Source organism: Pagrus major, chromosome 6 (genome assembly GCF_040436345.1).
Source record: "Pagrus major chromosome 6, Pma_NU_1.0".
Taxonomy (NCBI): Eukaryota; Metazoa; Chordata; class Actinopteri; order Spariformes; family Sparidae; genus Pagrus; species Pagrus major.
The window spans coordinates 28,379,873-28,399,373 of record NC_133220.1 but is presented as its reverse complement, the minus strand read 5'-3'; the positions used below and the strand labels follow the sequence as shown (position 1 = coordinate 28,399,373).

The window sequence follows — 19,501 nt, the reverse complement described above, 5'->3', positions numbered from 1 at the left end:
GATGCTTGTTCAGTACATCCACCTCCGACTGTTTGAGGACTGGATTCTATGACATTTGAGTAAAGGAAGTCCCTGCCTTCTCTGCTCTACACACCCACACACATGAATAATAATAATCACAGGTTACAGTGTGTGTGTGTGTGTGTGTGTGGAATTGGTACAAAGTGAGGACCTTTCTGGAAAGTGAGGACATTTTGGCCAGTCCTCAAAGCTTCAGAAATATTAAGACTCTGTTTTAAGGGTTGGGTCATAATCAGCTCAAGGTTAGAGTTAGGGTTTGACATTGAGCTGTGAAGGTTAAGGAAAGGGTAAAGGGTGTGTGTTCAACATTCAGTATATAATCCCCAACACGTCACTGTTTGCTTGTGAATTTAAGAATCAAACAGTGCTTACAGTGATTGGCCTTTGTCCCACATTGTGAAGTATTTGCTAAACAGTCATCACTCTTTTAAATAGATTGATAAGTAGATGATGTCTTTTCATTGTTTCTACATTTGAATCCTGTGACTTCACATACAGTAACATAGCCCAGCAGGTTCTGGTAGTGGCGTCCTTAAGCTTCCCCTGAAGCACCATTTTTCACAGCTGTCTGGAAGCAGCTATGCACTTGTTCACAGTCTTCAGAGCACCTTGAAATAACCAGCAACTGCTTTGTTGTTTCTTAGAAACACATGAATACATTTTATTCCTTTATTGTTAAAACACAGAAATGTTGTGTGAGATTTATTCTAAACTAGAGCTAGAAAACAGAATTTGCATTGGCAGGACAACGTGTTGCTTTCAAAAACAGTATATCTTAATAATCTTAAGCCCTCTACTGCCAAGTCAGTCTGCATTCAATTATTATTTTCATTTCCTTGGTTGTGTTAATACTGTACAAAATTCTTCGTTCATCAACCGCAGGTCCTGTCAGCTCAGAAACAGAGGAACAAAGCTTGTCCTTCAAAACATGCCAAAACAGGAATGGAAGCAGGTGAGAATTAATAGGAAATCTCCATATTTACAGTTCACTGTCCCCACCTCCAAAACACACACAGAACCCGTGGTGTCCATTTGCATAAACACCACTCTCTTGCCTGATGATCCAAACATCCTTTGAAAAAGATCGCTCCAGACTTATCAATGAATTTTCAAGAATTCAGTGTCCGGAAGTTTTGGAAAGAACGACTTGATTTCATAGTGGAACGTTGAGTTTGGTGTCCCGTTCGTGTCTCTGTCTCTGGCCGAAACCGTCATGAGATGGGAACCTGATGGGAAATAGCAAAACATGACACATTAAGAAGTGTACTTAATAGACACAATCAATAACGTTACAAGTAAAAAAAGAGATATGGTTTGTTGTGTTCTTCACCTTGTGCTGTTTCCTCAGAAATGCTGATTTCATACAGATCTTGCTGAAAGCGTGGCGGGTTGTCGTTGATGTTCTTTATAGTGATCTCAACTCCTAATTTGGTGTCAATTGAAGAATCTTTTCTTCTGGCCTCAAGTTTCAGCCACAGATTGAAATATATGATTCAAAGTTAGTCACAATGTACAATACCAGTCAAAAGTTTGGACACACCTTCTCATTCAATGGTTTTTTCAGATTCATGAGGTAGTCACCTGGAATGGTTTTCATTAACAGCTGCGCCTTGTCAAGAGTTAATTTGTGGAATTTCTTGCCTTCTTAATGTGTTTGAGATCATCAGTTGTGTTGTACAGCGCTAGGGTTGGTACAGTGAATAGCGCTATGCAACTACTATTCTAATCCATATTATGGCAAGAACCACTCAGCTAAGTAAAGAGAAACAACAGTCCATCATTACTTTAAGACATGAAGGTCAGTCAATCCGGAAATTTATTTATTTATTTATTTTATTTATTCATATGCACAATGATAAAAAACAAGAATTATATTTAATAATAAAAAGGCAAATAATTGTGCAGGAGAGGAAAAGAAGCCCAAAGGGCTTATATGAAATCCTCCCCCTCAATATAAAATCACTAAAACAAATTAACCAATAGAAAAAGAAAAGAGAAAAAAGCAAAAAAAGGTGGTTGGGATGTCATCAAAGCAAAAAGTGGCTCCTTTGAAGAATATAAAATATTAAATCATATTCTGGTTTGTTTAACACTTTTTTGTTTACTGCATAATTCCATATGTGTTCCTTCATAGTTTTGATGTCTTCAGTATTAATCTACAATGTTGAAAATAATAAAAATAAAGAAAAACCATTGAATGAGAAGGTGTGTCCAAACTTTTGACTGGTAGTGTATTTATTTAAACAACCTAAACATACTCATTGACAACTATTCAGAGCACTTTCTATGAGATTATTGTAGATGCTCATGAAGGCATTTCCAGTAACTGACTGTGACTGACTGACAGACTGTGCTTCTACACTTATTCAGCATGTAGAAGTATAAAGCAGTATAGATAAGATGTTGGTATGTAGTATTTGTTGTGTCTAACCTTAAGCACTTGTGTCTCCTCATAGTCCACAGCCTTGTGGACGTACACAATGCCAGAGGTTTTATTAATGGAGAGGACTCCTGTTGGCTCCTCATCCACTCCTTCCCCAAAGACTCAAAGTATATTAGGTAGTCCCGTTCAATATTTATCTACAACACAACACCACACACTTTACAGTCAGCTTTGGGGAGCCTGAGACTTGCATTGGTCATTTATATGATGAAAAACATGATCTACATTTTGATGGAAGTGATAAGATTGGAGAAAATGACAAGAATGACAGATAAAGACAAAAAAGGGTTACAAAGATTGTCTCAAGAGCTGCTGATTCAAAGTGTACACACAGCCATTACTATTATAAAGATAGTATCAAGTTTTTTAAATATTGTATTTAAACTATTCTATGGGAAGACATTGACCTACTCTGCATAAAAGTGTAATTGCAAGACATTTGTTTTTGTTCCCCTCGTTACAATTTGAAGTACATCAAGTCAACCATTATTTCCTACTTTGATATTATCTTTTTCAGTGGAAATGCCTCAAACTTGATATGATCTCATTCACCAACTATGCAGCACAAGTCAGTGCAAATCAACAAGTCCATTCCTTTGTACCGAAGCAAAACGAAAGGGTTGCGTTTATATTATTTGTTCAGTGAGCATGGAAACATCAACTGTACAGTATGTCCTTGAACTCATAGACCAACAGAGTGCTGTGAAACAAGTGACTGATGGTCCGATAATAATTAAAATCTTAACTGATTACATAATCAAAGGTAATATTGTGACAAACTTTCCAGATGACGAAAACAACTTATTCCTGTTGGAGCAAGACAGAATTTAGATCACTGACATCTATGCAATACATAAAGTCGAGAAATAACATTTGATGTTAAAGAAAAGCAATTTCAGAAAGATTCGAAGTCTGTGTTTCTACATACCAGGAGGAAGAACCAGAGCATGATGCTTGTTCAGTACATCCACCTCCGACTGTTTGAGGACTGGATTCTATGACATTTGAGTAAAGGAAGACCCTGCCTTCTCTGCGTCTATGTCTGTGTGTGTGTGTGTGTGTGTGTGTGTGTGTCTGTGTGTGTGTGTGTGTCTGTGTGTGTGTGTGTGTGTGTATTTGGACTTGGTACAAAGTGAGGACCTTTTTGAAAGTGAGGACATTTTGGAAAGTGAGGACATTTTGGCCAGTCCTCAAAGCTTCAGAAATATTAAGAATCAGTTTCATCACTCTTTTAAATAGATTGATAAGTAGATGATGTCTTTTCATTGTTTCTAGATGTGAATCCTGTGACTTCACATACAGTTAATGGTAACATAGCCCAGCAGGTTCTGGTAGTGGCGTCCTTAAGCTTCCCCTGAAGCACCATTTTTCACAGCTGTCTGGAAGCAGCTATGCACTTGTTCACAGTCTTCAGAGCACCTTGAAATAACCAGCAACTGCTTTGTTGTTTCTTAGAAACACATGAATACATTTTATTCCTTTATTGTTAAAACACAGAAATTTTGTGTGAGATTTATTCTAAACTAGAGCTAGAAAACAGAATTTGCATTGGCAGGACAACGTGTTGCTTTCAAAAACAGTACATCTTAATAATCTGAAGCCCTCTACTGCCAAGTCAGTCTGCATTCAATTATTATTTTCATTTCCTTGGTTGTGTTAATACTGTACAAAATTCTTCGTTCATCAACCGCAGGTCCTGTCAGCTCAGAAACAGAGGAACAAATCTTGTCCTTCAAAACATGCCAAAACAGGAATGGAAGCAGGTGAGAATTAATAGGAAATCTCCATATTTACAGTTCACTGTCCCCACCTCCAAAACACACACAGAACCCAACCTACAACTCATAAATCAAAGGAAAGTCTGGAAGCAGTGATAGAGCCGGTTTGTGGAAGACAGTCGTAGCTGTGAGGCCTCTTTCAGTACCTCGCATCCCAAAGTCCACTCTTCGCCCTCGGCTGAGGTGTCAGCGATCATGCTGCAGGTGGAGATCTATCGTGGAGAGGGTGCATCCTACGAAGACGATGACGGAGTCTGACTTTTCATCTTCTCTCTCTCTGGAAGTGTGGCTCTTCGCTTGACTGTGCCGGTGTGTGTTTCCTCGTCGTCCGACCTGACCACAGGGGTGTCTCCTCCGTTGGCGTTGGTGTTCTGGCTGTCGGAGGAAGAGGTTGAAGATGTGGAGGACATGCGGGACTTGGCCTCAAGACCCTCCAGGACATGTCGAAAGAGGCCGTTACTGATGACTTCCTCATTGTTGTTGTTTCCTTGGACTGTGAGTCAGATAGAAACATATTGTTAGGGATGAAACTGACTGATGGGTGTGTCTTGTGATCTCTGTTCTCTTTCTGGTTCCCATACCTGGCAGTGGGGAGGTCAGCATCCCGTCTTCCCCAGAGCTGAAGAAGACATCCAAAGTCTCCTGATCAGAGATGTCAATTAGCTCCATTTGGTCCAGCAGGTCCACGTTCACCTCCATGGACGAGATGCTGCCAATTGGAGCTGCAGGACAGGGAAAGCAATGAAATGATGTGCATCTGTATGCAGATGTGCGTGCATTCGTGTGGGATTACATGTGCTACCAGCCCAACTCACGTCTCTTGTAGTCTCTGATACAAAGGTGCGCCGAGGACAGGTAGACGTCCACATCGTGCTGGAACACCTCTTCAAAGAAACGCTGCCTCTCTCTCAACTTGAGCTGCTGTGCCGCATCCACATCTGGGAGCCTCTGGCTGCGCTCGCTCTCCGCTAGTGATAATAACAGAAGGAGTTAGATACCAGCACAGGTAAAGTTTTATATCTGATACCGGGAGTTTCAAGGTCAGGGAGCATGAAAGTCTGCTATCCAATCAAACAAAGGGGATTTCACAGACTAGTTCCTCCACTCTGGCGGCAGGTGTGCCTGTTAGCGAAAATACATGCAGTTGTTTAATATGACACATACGGTAGACACACATTTTACAGTCACACAAATGTTGTTTGCCAGAAGGGGGCGACATTGAGCTGTAAGTGACGGATACAAGGAGCTTGAATCTGCTTTTTATGGACTGCTGAAACACAACAAGAAGACATAATGAAATATCAATCACATATACCACAATTAATAAAACATATTGTCCATATATTAACTGTAAACAATGGTTTCCATTTGCCTCTGAACTTTCATTCCCACGCTTTCTGATTCATTTCACTGATACCCCACTTTTTCTGATAGACGTAGATAAACTGTTTCGTTTGTGACTAATTAAACAGACTATCCAACTAGCCACACTGCACATTTACTAAATCAGCCCTCATCCACAGATTGATCTGCAAAAGCAAGCTGTCAGGCCCTTCACTGAGTTAATCTTGTTTGAGATACCATGCGATCCCATTTTCCCCCTCATCAGCATTACTGTAATAAAGCTGAGTGCAAGTCCAATGTGTGTGAGTGGAGGGGCGAACTGCAGCAGTGTGACTGCAGGAGGAACGAGGAGAGGGGAAAGCTGGACTGAGTACTGTAAATGTCTCTGACTATGGCCACCACTGAGAGGGAAACAGACAAAAAGAGACTAAATCAGACCTCTAAGCAATTCCTTCCAGATCAGTAAATATAAAGAAAAACAACAAATAGGAGTAAAAGGACATTTAACATTTCGGTAAACACACTAAATCGCTTCCTTGCTGAGAGGTACGTTAAAGATCCACTAAAGTTCCTCTCCATTCATTTTCAGTCAGACACAAGCAAATCTCTTGCGGGATTGACAAGCAAAACGCTAAACTTCATTTACGTAAGGGTACAGTCACACGTGCAGAATTAGAAAAGCACACAAGCAAATTTGCATATTCATGTGGAGTTCATTTTTGGTGAACAGGCTTACAGAAAAATCAAAAACAAAGTGCTGCTTCGCACATGTCCAAGTTGCTTATGTACACAATGTTCGCCAATGTGCACGCTACTCATTTGCGAGCATTGTGCTGTTTGCTCTGACGGGTGAGAAGTGGTTGTGGCGATGCTATTCCTTCACGTCCAATGGGTCTTTTCTGTTACAGTGAACACCCTCGAAGGGGACCATGTAGCTGGAGTGAGCAGCCTGTTAGCTTAGCTTATCTAAGCACAAACACTGAAGGGAGAGAGAGACAGCTAGCCTAGTTCTGTCAAAAGGTCACAATATCAGCTTACCAGCACCTCTAAAGCCCACTGAGTTAAATTAATGAGGTATTACGTTTTAACTAGTGAGGTTGAACGTTTCCAGTAGGTAGACAGAGCCAAGATAGCTGCTTCATCTGTTTCCAGTCTTTGTGCTAATCTAAGCTAACTGTGTCCTTTCTTTAGCCTCATATTTACCTTCCAGGCACATATGACAGTGGTACTGATCTTCTAACCCCTGGCAACAAAGTGAACTGTTCATTTAAATTAATTTAATAGAAAAGGAAATATTTTTTGGCATTCTGGTATCGCTGACAAATGTTGTAGTCTTTTATGAAGAGGTGCGTTTCCACTGTTTCTCCATTTACATAGAATCCATGTCACACAGTCATCAGGCCAGTCGACTACTGCAACCTGCCAACAGAGACTGAGCTAATTGGATAGGGCTTTCAAGCCATGTCTAAACTTGGAATAATGTCAAGATTATCTAGCCTATGTTGAGAGCAGCAGTCACAGCAGCTCTATAAATACACCACTGGGTGATGGAGGAAAGACGTTAAGCTCAGGATGTTTACAGAACCAGGAAGAGAACGGATTCCAGGGATACTTGTCGTCCATAACAATGAACAAGAGACTCCCATTGACAGAACCTGTCACATAATGATCTACAGCCATGACTTAATATCTGCTGCAGTGAGGATAAAGCTGCACGCTGTGAATCCAAAAATGTAGATGTTGCCTGAAAGCAACAACGGGTTGCCATCCTCAGATTGCTGCATCAGCTCAGTCCTTCCCTGCGAGTCGTGCCCAGGCGCATGTCTGTGGCGACGGACGGACACCCGCCTGTCACAGCAGCTCTGCTCAGCCCTGCTTGACATCCTGCCTCCTGGGGACAAGGACCTCACAGCCTCTGTGCTCAGATAGGCAGACAACTTTGGAGGGAAGAGGACAACTCAAAGCCCAGGGCTGGACGGGCTGACAGAACCTATGGGCATACTGTATGTGTGCAGACCCCGGAAAATAAACCCTGAGTCCCCCGTAGACTGAAAGCACAAAAGGTCTACAAGCAAACTGACAGCCCAAAATGATGAGTTGACAGTTTCTGCCCTGACACAGTGACCATGCTGTATGTGTTTGTGCTAAAATAAACGATGAACAATCAACAAGGCATTCCTGTGTTTTACAGCGCAGAACCAGAACCAGAACCAGAGATATCATCTGTTTTGAATTGATCTTACTTGTAACTGCAGTACCTACATTACCCACAAAGCATCACGATACAAAGGTATCATATCAACATTTCTACAACATGTGTCATATCATGTTCAGATCACATGTGTATGAGCTAACTTTCATGTAAAGAGGTGGAAGGGATGGTGGTGGCGTGTCAGCTGGCAAGAGACCACTGTTACAGACAGCGTTTCACCATTTGTAAACGGGACCACTTGATACTTTTGAGGAGTCATTTTCCAGCAGTATTTGTGGCGACGGAACCGGGAAAGTCAAAACATGATCTTTTCCTAACCCTAGCAGAGTATACCTATCCACATTTTGTTTCATTGTCAAACTTGTAATCTTCAGCACCAACAGACAGTGACTCAGGTGACATCGCACGAGGAGGCGATGTTCGTGATTACAAGTCTGACAGCGCAGCCAGCAGGGTTCTGCTCTTAAAGCTGCAATCTTCCAAAAGAAAAGTGCTCCCCTCAGATGGCAGGAGGGTGATTACAAGTTGTTTATCCTGTGCCAGTCATCTTTATGGCATTTTGTCTTTGCAGCACTCCTGTCTCTGCGTGGACGTCTGAGGTTGTGAGTCTGCGATGTGCTCTTCTGCTCCTCGCACTGTTAGACAATCAGGAACACTTTAGTCGAAGGTAGCAGCGCTGACAAAGCAAGATGTCAGTCAGAATCAGGAGCCGCCTGTTTGACGTGTGTTTGGATGAAAAGAGCTCCTTGTTTAACGTGACCGGCCGAGGACATGATGTCAAACAAAACACTGGATTTGTAATGGATGAACGACTGTCCTTTCTTTTCTTTCCAAAGAAGAGCAAGTAGGACTCAGATAGCATGTCTGTGCTGCAGCCGTCTCCAGGAAAGTGATGCTTTCCATTACAGACTACAGGTTTAAACAAACTGCTTATCCTTGATTTTTTCTTTCCCACTCAGTTAAACACTGATCGATCACGGCATTGATTGTTTCTACTTAAAGGCTTAGGCCCGTGGAGAGCTAGAGGTTAGCTACAGATGTATATCCTCACATCGATTTCGCTTCTCTATCCAGGTCTGTTTTCCACTGAAGCACCTTGATTGATACGTCTTCCCTGGCCGCGGTCGACCCCTGTGACCTCTGATTAGTGCAACCGCTCACACGGGAAAATCGTCTGTCACAAGAAGACCCTGGCCACAGTGTCAACATGAGATCACATGACTGGTCTGCTGCAGCCATGCCACAACCCAAAGTCTATAGTTTCATACCACAAGACGTCTGGAGGGCCTGTGGCTGCTCCAGAGAGAGGACTGAGACAAACAACCTGCAGGCTGCAGGCTGGAGCTTGACCTCGTGTTCTGTCTCTTTGTTTACCTCTGCCTTTTTTTCTCTCGCTCTTTCTGTCTTTTCTCTATCTGTCTTATATCTGTCAGTCCCTGTCTTTATAAGTCTTTCATTCAATCTCTTGTCTTAATGTCTTTTTTATGTTTTTCTATTGGTTTTTGTCTTTTTATGTCTTTCATTCCCTCTGTCTTTTTTCTAGCTTTCTTTCTGTCTTTTTTTCTCTCGCTTTGTCTTTTTCATCTGTCTTTCTGTCTTTCATTCTGTTTCTCTGTCTTTCTTCTCATATTTTTCTGTCTCTACGTCTGTCTTTTACTTCTTTCTCTGTCTTTTTTGTCCATCCTTCTTCCTTTCTTCCATCTCCCTTTTTCCTTATCCTGTCTACTCTTTCTTTCTGATGTCAGTTTTCTTCTGTCTTTTATTTTGTCTCTCTGTCTTTTTTCTGCTTGTCTTTCTATGTCTCAGTCAGTCTTCATCTCATTTTTTCCTTCATTCTGTCAGTCTAACTTCTCTTTTTCTGTCTTTTTCCGACTGATTTCTTTTCGTTCTACTGCCTGCCTGCCTGTCTGTCTCTCTCTATCTCCCCCTCTGTCCCTTCTGTTTCCCCCCTCCTTCCTTTCTGCCTCCCCCTCCTTCCTTCCTCTGAGTGTTCAGGGACTTGAGAAAGAAAAGGTCATAGATCAGGGCTCGGGACCAGCTGGACTCGCAGAATGACTGGAACAGACAGAAAGATAGAGACGGACAGAGTGGACCGGACATGTGTTCATGCCACTCTGCCTCCCCACATAAAGACAAACCCAGATCCTCCGCTCAGGGGGCAGAGAGAGAAAGGGCCCATTCATTGGCAGACAAAAGCAGAGATGTAGGGGAACGGGACTGGCCTGACTGACTCCTTAGACATGATGCCATTCACAGGAAATCAGTTTGGAAGTAGCAGAGGGTGAATACACCTAAACTCAGCCTTCAGAGTTACATCCTTCACTAACCATGAGACGTTAAATTCCTCTTTTTCTGCGCATGAAGATGTGTCATGAGAGACTTCTCAGCAGACCGAAGCACAGCTGGCAGCAGATATAATTAATTATCCCCACATGATGATTCAGAGAAAGCTCTTTTGTCTTCAGTTGGACATATTTTCTGCTGTAGGAACCATAGATGCAAAGAATCAGGTCACTCTGTCTTTAGTGACTGAATGTCATGTGCCTCTTTTTTGTCATATTTCAAGGACGGGAGCTTAAAACGCTGGTTTAGAAACACCAGCACAGGCAACACATTGATCTGGAGGCTAAATGAAGCGATAGGAGGACTATGTGTCGCCCACAGGCTGCCATTAGGCCATCACTGTGCTAAATGAAAGCGTGAGTCCCTGTCCCCTGTGATGGGGACAGGGACGGTCAGGGCAGAACAGAGCAGAGAAAACGGCCTCTCCAGATGATCCTGTTGTTTTAACACTTGTTGGTTGAAGGAGCAGCTCGGCTATAACTCCTCAGTAAACAGTAGTTTAACAGAAACCCCAGTGGGCACCATTGTTTCCTCCTCTGGTTTGATTATAGAGCAGTTTGCCAGACTCTCGGTTTGAGTCTATTTATCCAAGCCAAGGCTGTTTCTGAGAAGTGGCTTCCTTATACAAATGGATGACATCATCCCTGTTTAAATGGCTGTGGCGATGGTGCATACCATGTGTTGCCTCAGCCTTCCCACCATTAGATCGAAATAGCAGACTGCCAAGAGAAAGCATCACGCAGTGGCAGTGGTTTAAGCAAAACAATGTCCTGACTCACTGCTTTCACTCTGTGTAAGTAAGAGCCTCAGTATGGAGGACAAAACATGTCTTATTCTTCCATAAATAAATACAAGGGTAAACGCTGAAAAATATGCATAAATCAGTAAATAAATATGGCAATAAATGGAGAAAAAATACATATATAAATAATGCAAAATTAATGTACAGAAATAAATGATTCAATATGGCAGAAAATAAACAAATGAATTAAATAGCAATAAATGAGAGTAAATAAATACAGAAATAAAAAAATAATAATCACAATAAATCAATGTTTGCAATTAACCATAAAAGAAGCCAAAAACACTAATTTGCATTATTTATTTGATTTATTCATATAACTCTACATTTCTATCTTATTTTCTGAAATATATATGGAACAGGTATACAGAGATAAATGAAAGCACAAATAAAGAAACACAAATAAATAACAATGGAAATATTGACTGAAATAAGTAAAATTATACATCTACAGAGCTTGTGGAAAGGTGCAGAATGAAAGAATATTAATTTTTTTCCCTTCAAAACATTATCATGACTGGGAATCAATAGTTTTAAAATGTTTGTCGGGTCCAAAATGATTGTTTTGTTTATCTCTGTGTAAGAATTCTTCCAGCTTCTAACAAGGTTTGTTAGACAATAATAGTATAAAGATGTTAGTATCACGTGGTATTTGTAGTTCATCAGCATCAAGAGTCTTGGTAGATTCCGGTTTGGGGAAAAAAAAACAAAAGAACGTTCTACAGTATGCGCCATGCATACTGTAGAACATACTGTCTTCTATATTTTAATACTGATGTCTACTCTTCTTTCTCGCTCTGTCTCTCATCCACACTAGCCATGTTTCCATAAAATGTCAAGCAAATTTTAAGTGAACTTTTGAAATTTCGCCAAATTTCTGGTGCGTATCCATAACCTGTTTTGAGTGAATGAACTAGGCTACGTAAAGCGTAATTTTGTCAGAGGATGGCGCGGTGTAGGCTACATGGCTACATCACGTGTGGATGTGGAAGGTTTTCAAGGAATTACTTTTTGATAGGGCAAGTTGTAATCGTTCTTGCATGTCAGCTAGCATCGGCCATGTTGCATGCTGTCTGGAGACGACGAAGAAATGCAATGATTACGATGCACTCAGCAAAGGCGATAAGACGGCGATGCAGACAGCGGAAACAGCTGATCAGTCATGCAACTTCTTTGAGTTTTTGCGGCAAATCTGTTTCCATCAAACATTTTGCGCATTGACTCTGATTTGCACAAGACAAAAACCACCTCAAGCAAGCGTACAAACTTTTTTGCGAATTAGAGGAAGTTTTTTTCTAGTTTTGCACATTTCTAACGCAATATTCTTCAAAATGCGCATATTTATAGAAACATGGCTACTGTGTGGTTGTATATTGAATAGACAAGACATGATCGCCGGCTTGCACTGAGAAAGGCGAACTTCTAACCGCTGGGACAGGCCTGAACTCTGAGGTAACACTTGTTTGGGCTGAGGCCACTGCGAATAGACTGGCTGCCCTTTCCACCCAGACACTCTGTGTCAGAGAGGAGAGATTTTATTTCACATGGACAGATTCCCAACTGCGACAAGAGGAAGAGAGAGAGAGGGTGCAGAAGAAGGCAGTGAGTTGCTGTAAACACAGAGAGGCAGCAAGAAGAGTGAGGGAGGAAAGGTCAGGCAGGACAGGAACACTTGCAAAAAAAAGCTTTAAACATGGAGGAGGATGTCTTCAAAAATCTGGAGTATGATGGGAGGGAGAGGTTGGCCAAAAGTGAGTCAACACAAGGGTGTGGGTTGTAGAGATGGAGAGCATGGAGAGAAGGAATTCTGCACAGGCTCATTAGTTAAAGAGGATGTCTTGTTATTTTTACTGAGTCTCTTCCGTACCTTCCAGCACAGCACTGACCTCAGCAGCAGCAGCAGCAGGCTGTTAACAGTCTACAGCTGGTCATTAGCGGATCACTCTCTTTGCCACAGTAATTAACAGTGCCTCAGTGGTCATGAAGAATGGAGGAGCCACTGGTTGGCTACAGGTTGAAGATGTATCCTGCGCTAACAGCAAAAAGCAGAGCTGCTACTATAGCTGTGTTCTAATTTATCACAACGTAAAAAAGATGATGTTGAGTGCTTCGACACATGCTGGTCAGCACATCCTGAGAGCTCCCAGTGAAGTTACCCCCGCTGTTTAACAGCTTTCTGTTTTCTAATGACTGCAGTTTCAAAAGCATAGCATCGCTTGCTTGTGTCTTTTTCTTTTTCCTCAGGGGAGACAGCGCTTTGAGCTAAAGTGGAACAGACAGGTGGCCACGCTTGTAAAATGGACAATAATATCTTTGGAGACTGCACTTGCTCAGGCTCACACTTTTATTTTTGGTCTCACTCACTCGCTATTTTCTCTCCAAAAAGGCTGCCTTTTACTGGGCTCCAGTTGCAAGGACAGTAAATTATTAATGCAGGCTGTTGATGTGTGTTTGTGTGTCTGTCTGGTCTGTATTTCAGTGCATGTGTGTGTGAGTGTTTTCTCCTGCATATTAGATCTGGCTGTTTTCTCAGGGACAAAGCAGTGTCCAGCACCATCGGCCCAGTCCGCCCGGACAACAATGACATCAGTGTTAACCCTCTCCTTCTTCCCGTCATTCCTGGATTACACCCAGAATGACAATAGGACTGTTTGTAGGTCAGTGTCTTGTCCCACTGCCCTCCATAAGCCCACAAACAGACCGTCATGAGTTCTGATCAACACAATAGGCTCCCCAGCTGACAAAGTGTCGACACAGCCAGCTTTTTATTTTTTCTATGACTAATCCGCTTACCCAGAACGACTATAAATGAACAGTCAAATGAATTATTAACTGTTATTAAAGCAATCCAACCAGCCAATAATGCTCAAATCTCTGCGGGCGCTTTAAAATGGCTGCATCAGTAATCATTAGTGCATCTGGAGTGGCTGTCAACACGCTGACATAAAATCCTGTCCCATTTTATCAGATAATTACATCTGCAGTCACACTTAAAAACATCTAATTATCTAGTGAAGGTTTACCATATCCTTTAACAAGAGAGCGAGGCAGACGGAGACATCATTAAACCCCTCACATGCAGTCACTTCAACATTCACACTGTTCTTCCCGGGAAAGCAGCGCTGCCTCTCTACATATTTGGTAAGGAGGTTTAGATCTGTTTTCCCCTCAGCTGGGAGAACTGTAGAAATGTTTGGTTAAACTCAACACAGTCTCTCACACATTTCTGCTCTGTTTGTTGAGGCTGAGGCAGGGTGGCCTGCAGACGCTCCACTAGAAGACTAAACACATTTTCTCATGGACAGAAAATGTTGTATTTTGTCATATCTTTTTGTGAAACTGTAAGAACTAAGACTATCCCTAACTTCCTGCTTTTTGGGTTTATCTATTTTTTAAAATGTAATTATTTGTCTTGTATTTCTTAATTGAATTTCTCTACAGCACTTTTATTTCCTTCATTAAAGTGAAGGCAACATATTGTAATACTGTAATTCTACTAAAACTATAATCTTTTATTTGGTTGGTTTTTATTCTATTTTAATAGATTTCTTTTTCCTCTGGACTGGGTTTTCTAGACGATCCTTGCACACCCACTCACATGTTTTCACTTCGGCTAATTAGACCTCTGCTCAGGTGGAAGTCGGGCAGAGCTATAATGAAAATCCATGAGGTCACCAAACTGATAGAACCAATGAAAAAGACTTCAGACAGATCTAAGCACGAGACTAGTACATGGTAGAAGCCATGTGAGCTTATTCGCAGCCTTAGATCCTCACAGAGACAAGGCTCGCAGAATCAGTAACTTCTTACAACCCACTTTAATGACTTGCTTTTCTATGAACTCACCCTTTCTATGCTAATTTTCTCCTTTCTATCTCTTTATTCCTTTTTACTGCTCACTTAGCTGATTGTGGTCTCTACCACCTCCTGAAGTAAACATCCCTTTCCTTGCTAAATGTTCTGCTATGTGTTCACCACTTAGTCACTTAACTTTGTCTCTGTCTGACATTTGATGTTGAGCAGGTGTGTGAGAGTGAAGCGAAACAGTGGCGTTAACATTCACTCACGTAGAGCTGAGGGGAGTTTGAATTCTCTACATGCGCTCTCTTTGACATACACACAGTCATTTAATCATTTAGTAATTGCTATTAATATGAGTTAGTAATAGTCAGAGGAATAATACATTTCTCCCTCACAGCAATACCAGCTCCTCAGTGAGCAAGTGCCAAATCATTAACTGAAGAAACAGGTGTATTTGTGCTACATGGTTAACAATTTGGAAGCGTGTTCACGTGATGAATTGCTGTTGTCTCTCTGTGTGCGGCTCTGAACACTCAGTGTTAGCCTGCAGGCCTCCGCTCTGTGTATACCCACAGGATTCAGCTCAACAGTGAGGAGATGGATTTGTTAGAGAACTAATGAGAGGAGCTGGTCTGTGTCCCCCGGGCAGCACAGCTCACACCGAATAGATGGGAAGCTTATTCAGCCGTCCATGTTCATTACAATCGCACACAAACATGTTTAATCAACTTAAAGTGCAGACGGGCCACGAGGCATTGTTTATAATACAATAATCTGTGTGTTTGCACCATATGAGCTTTTCTCACGTTGGTAAGAAAAACGATGCTTTCAATATTCCTGCTGTTTCTGAGAGAGCGTAGCACAGTGGAACACTTCTTTGGACAGCAGTGATTTAATTGCTGTAAATGTTTATTTTAAGAATGGCTCATTTTTGTGCCTTTAACAAAAAATGACATTACTCATCAACCAATTTACACTAAACCCCCAAAAAAGTCCAGGTAGTATATTAGTCCGTCATTAATTATCAGTCAAATCTTTGAACAGAGTATGATCATTACTGTGTGACACCAGAGAAACCACCCACTGGTTCAACCCAACTCAAGTCAATCTGGTCCCAAAGAACAGCTGCACTGAGCAGCTCTGGTGAAGATTTTCATGCAGGGTGGTAACCAGAATTTCAGAAATATGTTATTCAAGTTAAACGCAGTGATATAAGATCAGTGGTTACAAATCAAGGTCGAGTGTGTAGGATTTGGGGGTATCTGTTGGTAGAAATGGAATATAAAAGTCATATTTACATTTTCATTAGTGTATAATCACCTGAAACTAGAATCGTTTGTGTTTTCATTTCCTTAGATTAAGCATTTTATATCCACAGAGTCAACCATATTGCACTCATATTATATTATTGCAGTCATATTAAACAGTAGCCCAGACAGCACAAACAAAGCACTTTCTCTAGAGGACCTTTCTTGTGTTTTTTAGTGGCCACCGCAGTTTCTCCTACACACTTGTGTGTTTAGTTGGTTGCAATCTGTAACCTCACTGCTAGATGTCCCCAAGTCCTACACACTGGAACTTTCACATGTTATTTTGTTAGTTACTTCTCAAATTAACCACACTGTTTTAATTTGATTATTCAGTCTGAAATTAAGTTCATGTTAGCATTTGCTTTTGTTTGGGCCAGTGGGGTATTTTAATTCACTTGTCCTATAGTTGGTCCCTGCTTCTGTCCCGGCAGCATCACTTTAAGTTGACAGACCCTTCGAAAGTAGTTTAAGTAACATTTTTTCACGAAGATCTAAAGAAAATCTGATTTAGAGTAAATACACAACCTGCATGGCTGCATCAAAATTTCAAAAGCTTTGTCGCCTTTTACCATCTATTTCTCTCTCTTTCTTCCGTCTCTTGCATGGGAGTTTGATGTCCCAGTGCTTGATCCGCACAGCACCATGACATAACTGGAGCTGTGGGACTGTGGGAGCTGGTTCATCGTTTGTCACCAGACTGCTGTGACTGTTAATTATATTGTCTCTAATGGTTACATAATGTCTCTCTGTATCAGCTGGATGTGAGGGCCACTTGATACTAACAAGTTGACCACAGTAACTTTATAAGGTGTTATGTCAATGTTGTGTTTACAGCTTGTGACCGCGGCCCCAAAAGATTTGTTATAGCAGGTTTAAATATACTGAGTATAAAAAATGCAGGAGTTAGCATATAAAATATCAAGTTTCAACCCTTAGATTTGTCATTTTATTTTATTTACCTTAAATTAAATGAGCTACTTTGTATTGTTTTCCAGGCGTTTGGTGGTTTAATGATATAGCTGGATCCAGAGTCAGAGGACATGATGTTATTGTTTTAGATGTTAACCGCTGCCATGCAGGTGCTCAAGAAAAACAAATCAGGAGAATGAAATGTGTGTAAATCTGTCTCTCTCTCTCTCTCTAACACACACACACAAACACACACACACACACACACACACACATGTTTTGGTTTACACCTTCTCCAGCGTGTCCAATTTGGTCCCATTTGTATCAGCTCTAGCTCACACATTAAGCTCCACGAGTAGAAAGCCGAGCAGCAGAGCAGAGATGCTGTATGTATTCCTCAGAGTGTGATTAATTAAAGATACACACTGTGCATGATATGGATCTCCACCCCTCTAATTTTGCTCATTAAACAGAACCTACTCCTCAGTCCTATCTGGGTCATGTCCAAGGGGACTGGACTCAGAATACATGGAGAAAAGAAACAATTTGTTCTCTAACACACAGATCTCAACAGCTGGTCAGTCCTTCACTCCACAGCACGCCGACATGCCGCTCTCTGGCATATTCCCACAATAATCCAGACGTGACAGAGAGGACTGCGGAGGGACGGAGGCTGTGGGGCAGAGCAACAGATGGGGGACGTCTCCTCTGGAGTCACAGCCCTGATCCTTTTTAGCCTCATGAAATCACACACTGATCTCACTGGGACTAATTCAATTTCAGGTCTGTAAAGTCCTATCTGGGTTGGTGTGTCTGTGGAGTGAGCTGCAGACCCCGCTGCACCAGTCAGCCGAGTCTGATGAGATCTGCAGCCTCAATCCCATTAGAAATAAGAGATCTTTGTCTGGAGCTCTGCAGTGGCCCCAATCCAAGCCTGTCTCAGTGTGTCAGTGTATGTGTGTGTGTGTGTGTGTGTGTGTGTGTGGGAATGCATCACCGTTCCTGTGCAAAGAAAGTGTGACCTATTCACTTGGTATTAATGGACATTACTCAGGCTGATGATTCAACATTCCTGTCAGATCTTTCTGGGCTGGCACAGCACTTAGACCAGATCACTTCAGGCAACATGAACACAATGGCACCTATTTAACACACAGGCTAAGCTGTCACACTGTCTTCAATGTTATGTCTCTCTCATACACACACACAAAAACACACAGCCTGTGCCTCATAGTAATAAAGCAGAGAGTTAAGTGTCCATTCATAGATTACATATGGTCAATTATTCCTTTGCCTCAATTATGTGACCTTAATTTGTCAGCATTAAGTGTAATATTTCATATAAGAAAGGATTTTTGACATTTTAAGAGGTGATACATAAAATGGAAAAGGTGGAGAAATATTGGGAAAGGGGGGTTTTGCATCAACTACACCCCTTTTTCTGTTTCTGTTTCTGTTTCTGTGCCTTAAAGGTGCACTGTGTAGTTTGGGGGAAGAACTGATTTTTTTATGCCTAAACAAACTCTCTTTATTTTCACGACTGAATAAACTGAATAAACAAACTGACCTTAAAGGACGACACAATTTCATATTGTTTTACTTTGTTTATTTGTGGCGGACCCTGCCACCTTTCTAGCACCAAACAGTGTTCAAGGGATCTTATGAGAACAGCTTGTTTATTCACTTATGGAAAAAATGAACATGTCTGATTTTGTATTATTACCTTATTAATATAGTAAATATTAAAATTCTGAGTTGAATTTCTTCTCCAAAACTACACAGTGCCCCTTTAAATGTTCAGTCTGTGTGTGTGCTGTACTTCTGTCAACCAAATATGGAGAATAATTTCCTCCTCTATAATGTCCTGCCCTAAATACAGAAATACAAACTGTGTCAATGGAGTGAACTTGTGGCTAAATCTCTGATTCTAAAGATGAGTTCCTGGAAAATGTTTAGAAGTTTGAAGAGTGACTCACAGGGCAGGCGTTTGCTGTGAAGGTTGGCCGATGAGGAGCTCATGCTGCAGCCGGAGAGTCGTAGGATACAGAGATGATGAGTGTGTGATGGCCGTCAGCCCTGTGAGAGTTCAGCTGAGGGGCTGCCGATCATCTCCCAACTCCTCTGCTGGAAAGTGACTGATGCTGGCTGGCCCGTTTCCCTCTCCTCTCTCCCTCCAGTGCACTATGAGCCACTTGGATGAGGCGAGAACAAGTTTGTGGCTCTGTGGAGGCGACCAGCTGACCAATGACAGGGAGGAGGGAGGAGCCGAGGGAGAGAGTGAGGAAGGGATTGAGAAGAGGGAAGGAGGGATTTTATGTAACGGAGTGGAAAATACCAAGGAGAGACAGGCACATGCCTTTGTTATTTTTGTCTTCCTTCACCCCCTCCCTCCTCCGCCCTCCCCCACCCTCACCCTCCCTTCTATCTCCTGTTCCCTATCTCCCTTTTGTTGTTACAGATTTAAACACTCTCATTTGGGTCACCTTCAGGGTCAAGTGATGTCAACAAATGTTACATGAATATGTCACTTTAACTGTT

General features: G+C 41.7%; 1 protein-coding gene across 1 annotated transcript; it reads right to left on the bottom strand.

The window, feature by feature from the left end:
- Window positions 1–3,904: 3,904 nt before the first annotated feature.
- LOC140998399 (dysbindin-like) lies at window positions 3,905–19,103 on the bottom strand. The gene is made up of 4 exons (XM_073468682.1): window positions 18,940–19,103; window positions 5,058–5,210; window positions 4,824–4,964; window positions 3,905–4,735 (listed from the first exon to the last, which is right to left on the bottom strand). Exons 1-4 carry the CDS (start codon window positions 18,980–18,982, stop codon window positions 4,476–4,478), a joined length of 597 nt encoding a protein of 198 aa, XP_073324783.1. The 5' UTR covers window positions 18,983–19,103; the 3' UTR covers window positions 3,905–4,475.
- Window positions 19,104–19,501: the final 398 nt, after the last annotated feature.

What these genes read in the sequence shown, in the direction of transcription:
- LOC140998399 (XM_073468682.1), bottom strand. Translation starts at nt 18,982, where the DNA reads ATGAGCTCCTCATCGGCCAACCTTCACAGCAAACGCCTGCCCT. An exon ending in TCACAGCAAACGCCTGCCCT is followed by an intron (nt 5,211 to 18,939) that starts GTGAGTCACTCT and finishes TATTATCACTAG; the next exon opens with CGGAGAGCGAGCGCAGCCAG. An exon ending in GCTGACCTCCCCACTGCCAG is followed by an intron (nt 4,736 to 4,823) that starts GTATGGGAACCA and finishes TCTGACTCACAG; the next exon opens with TCCAAGGAAACAACAACAAT.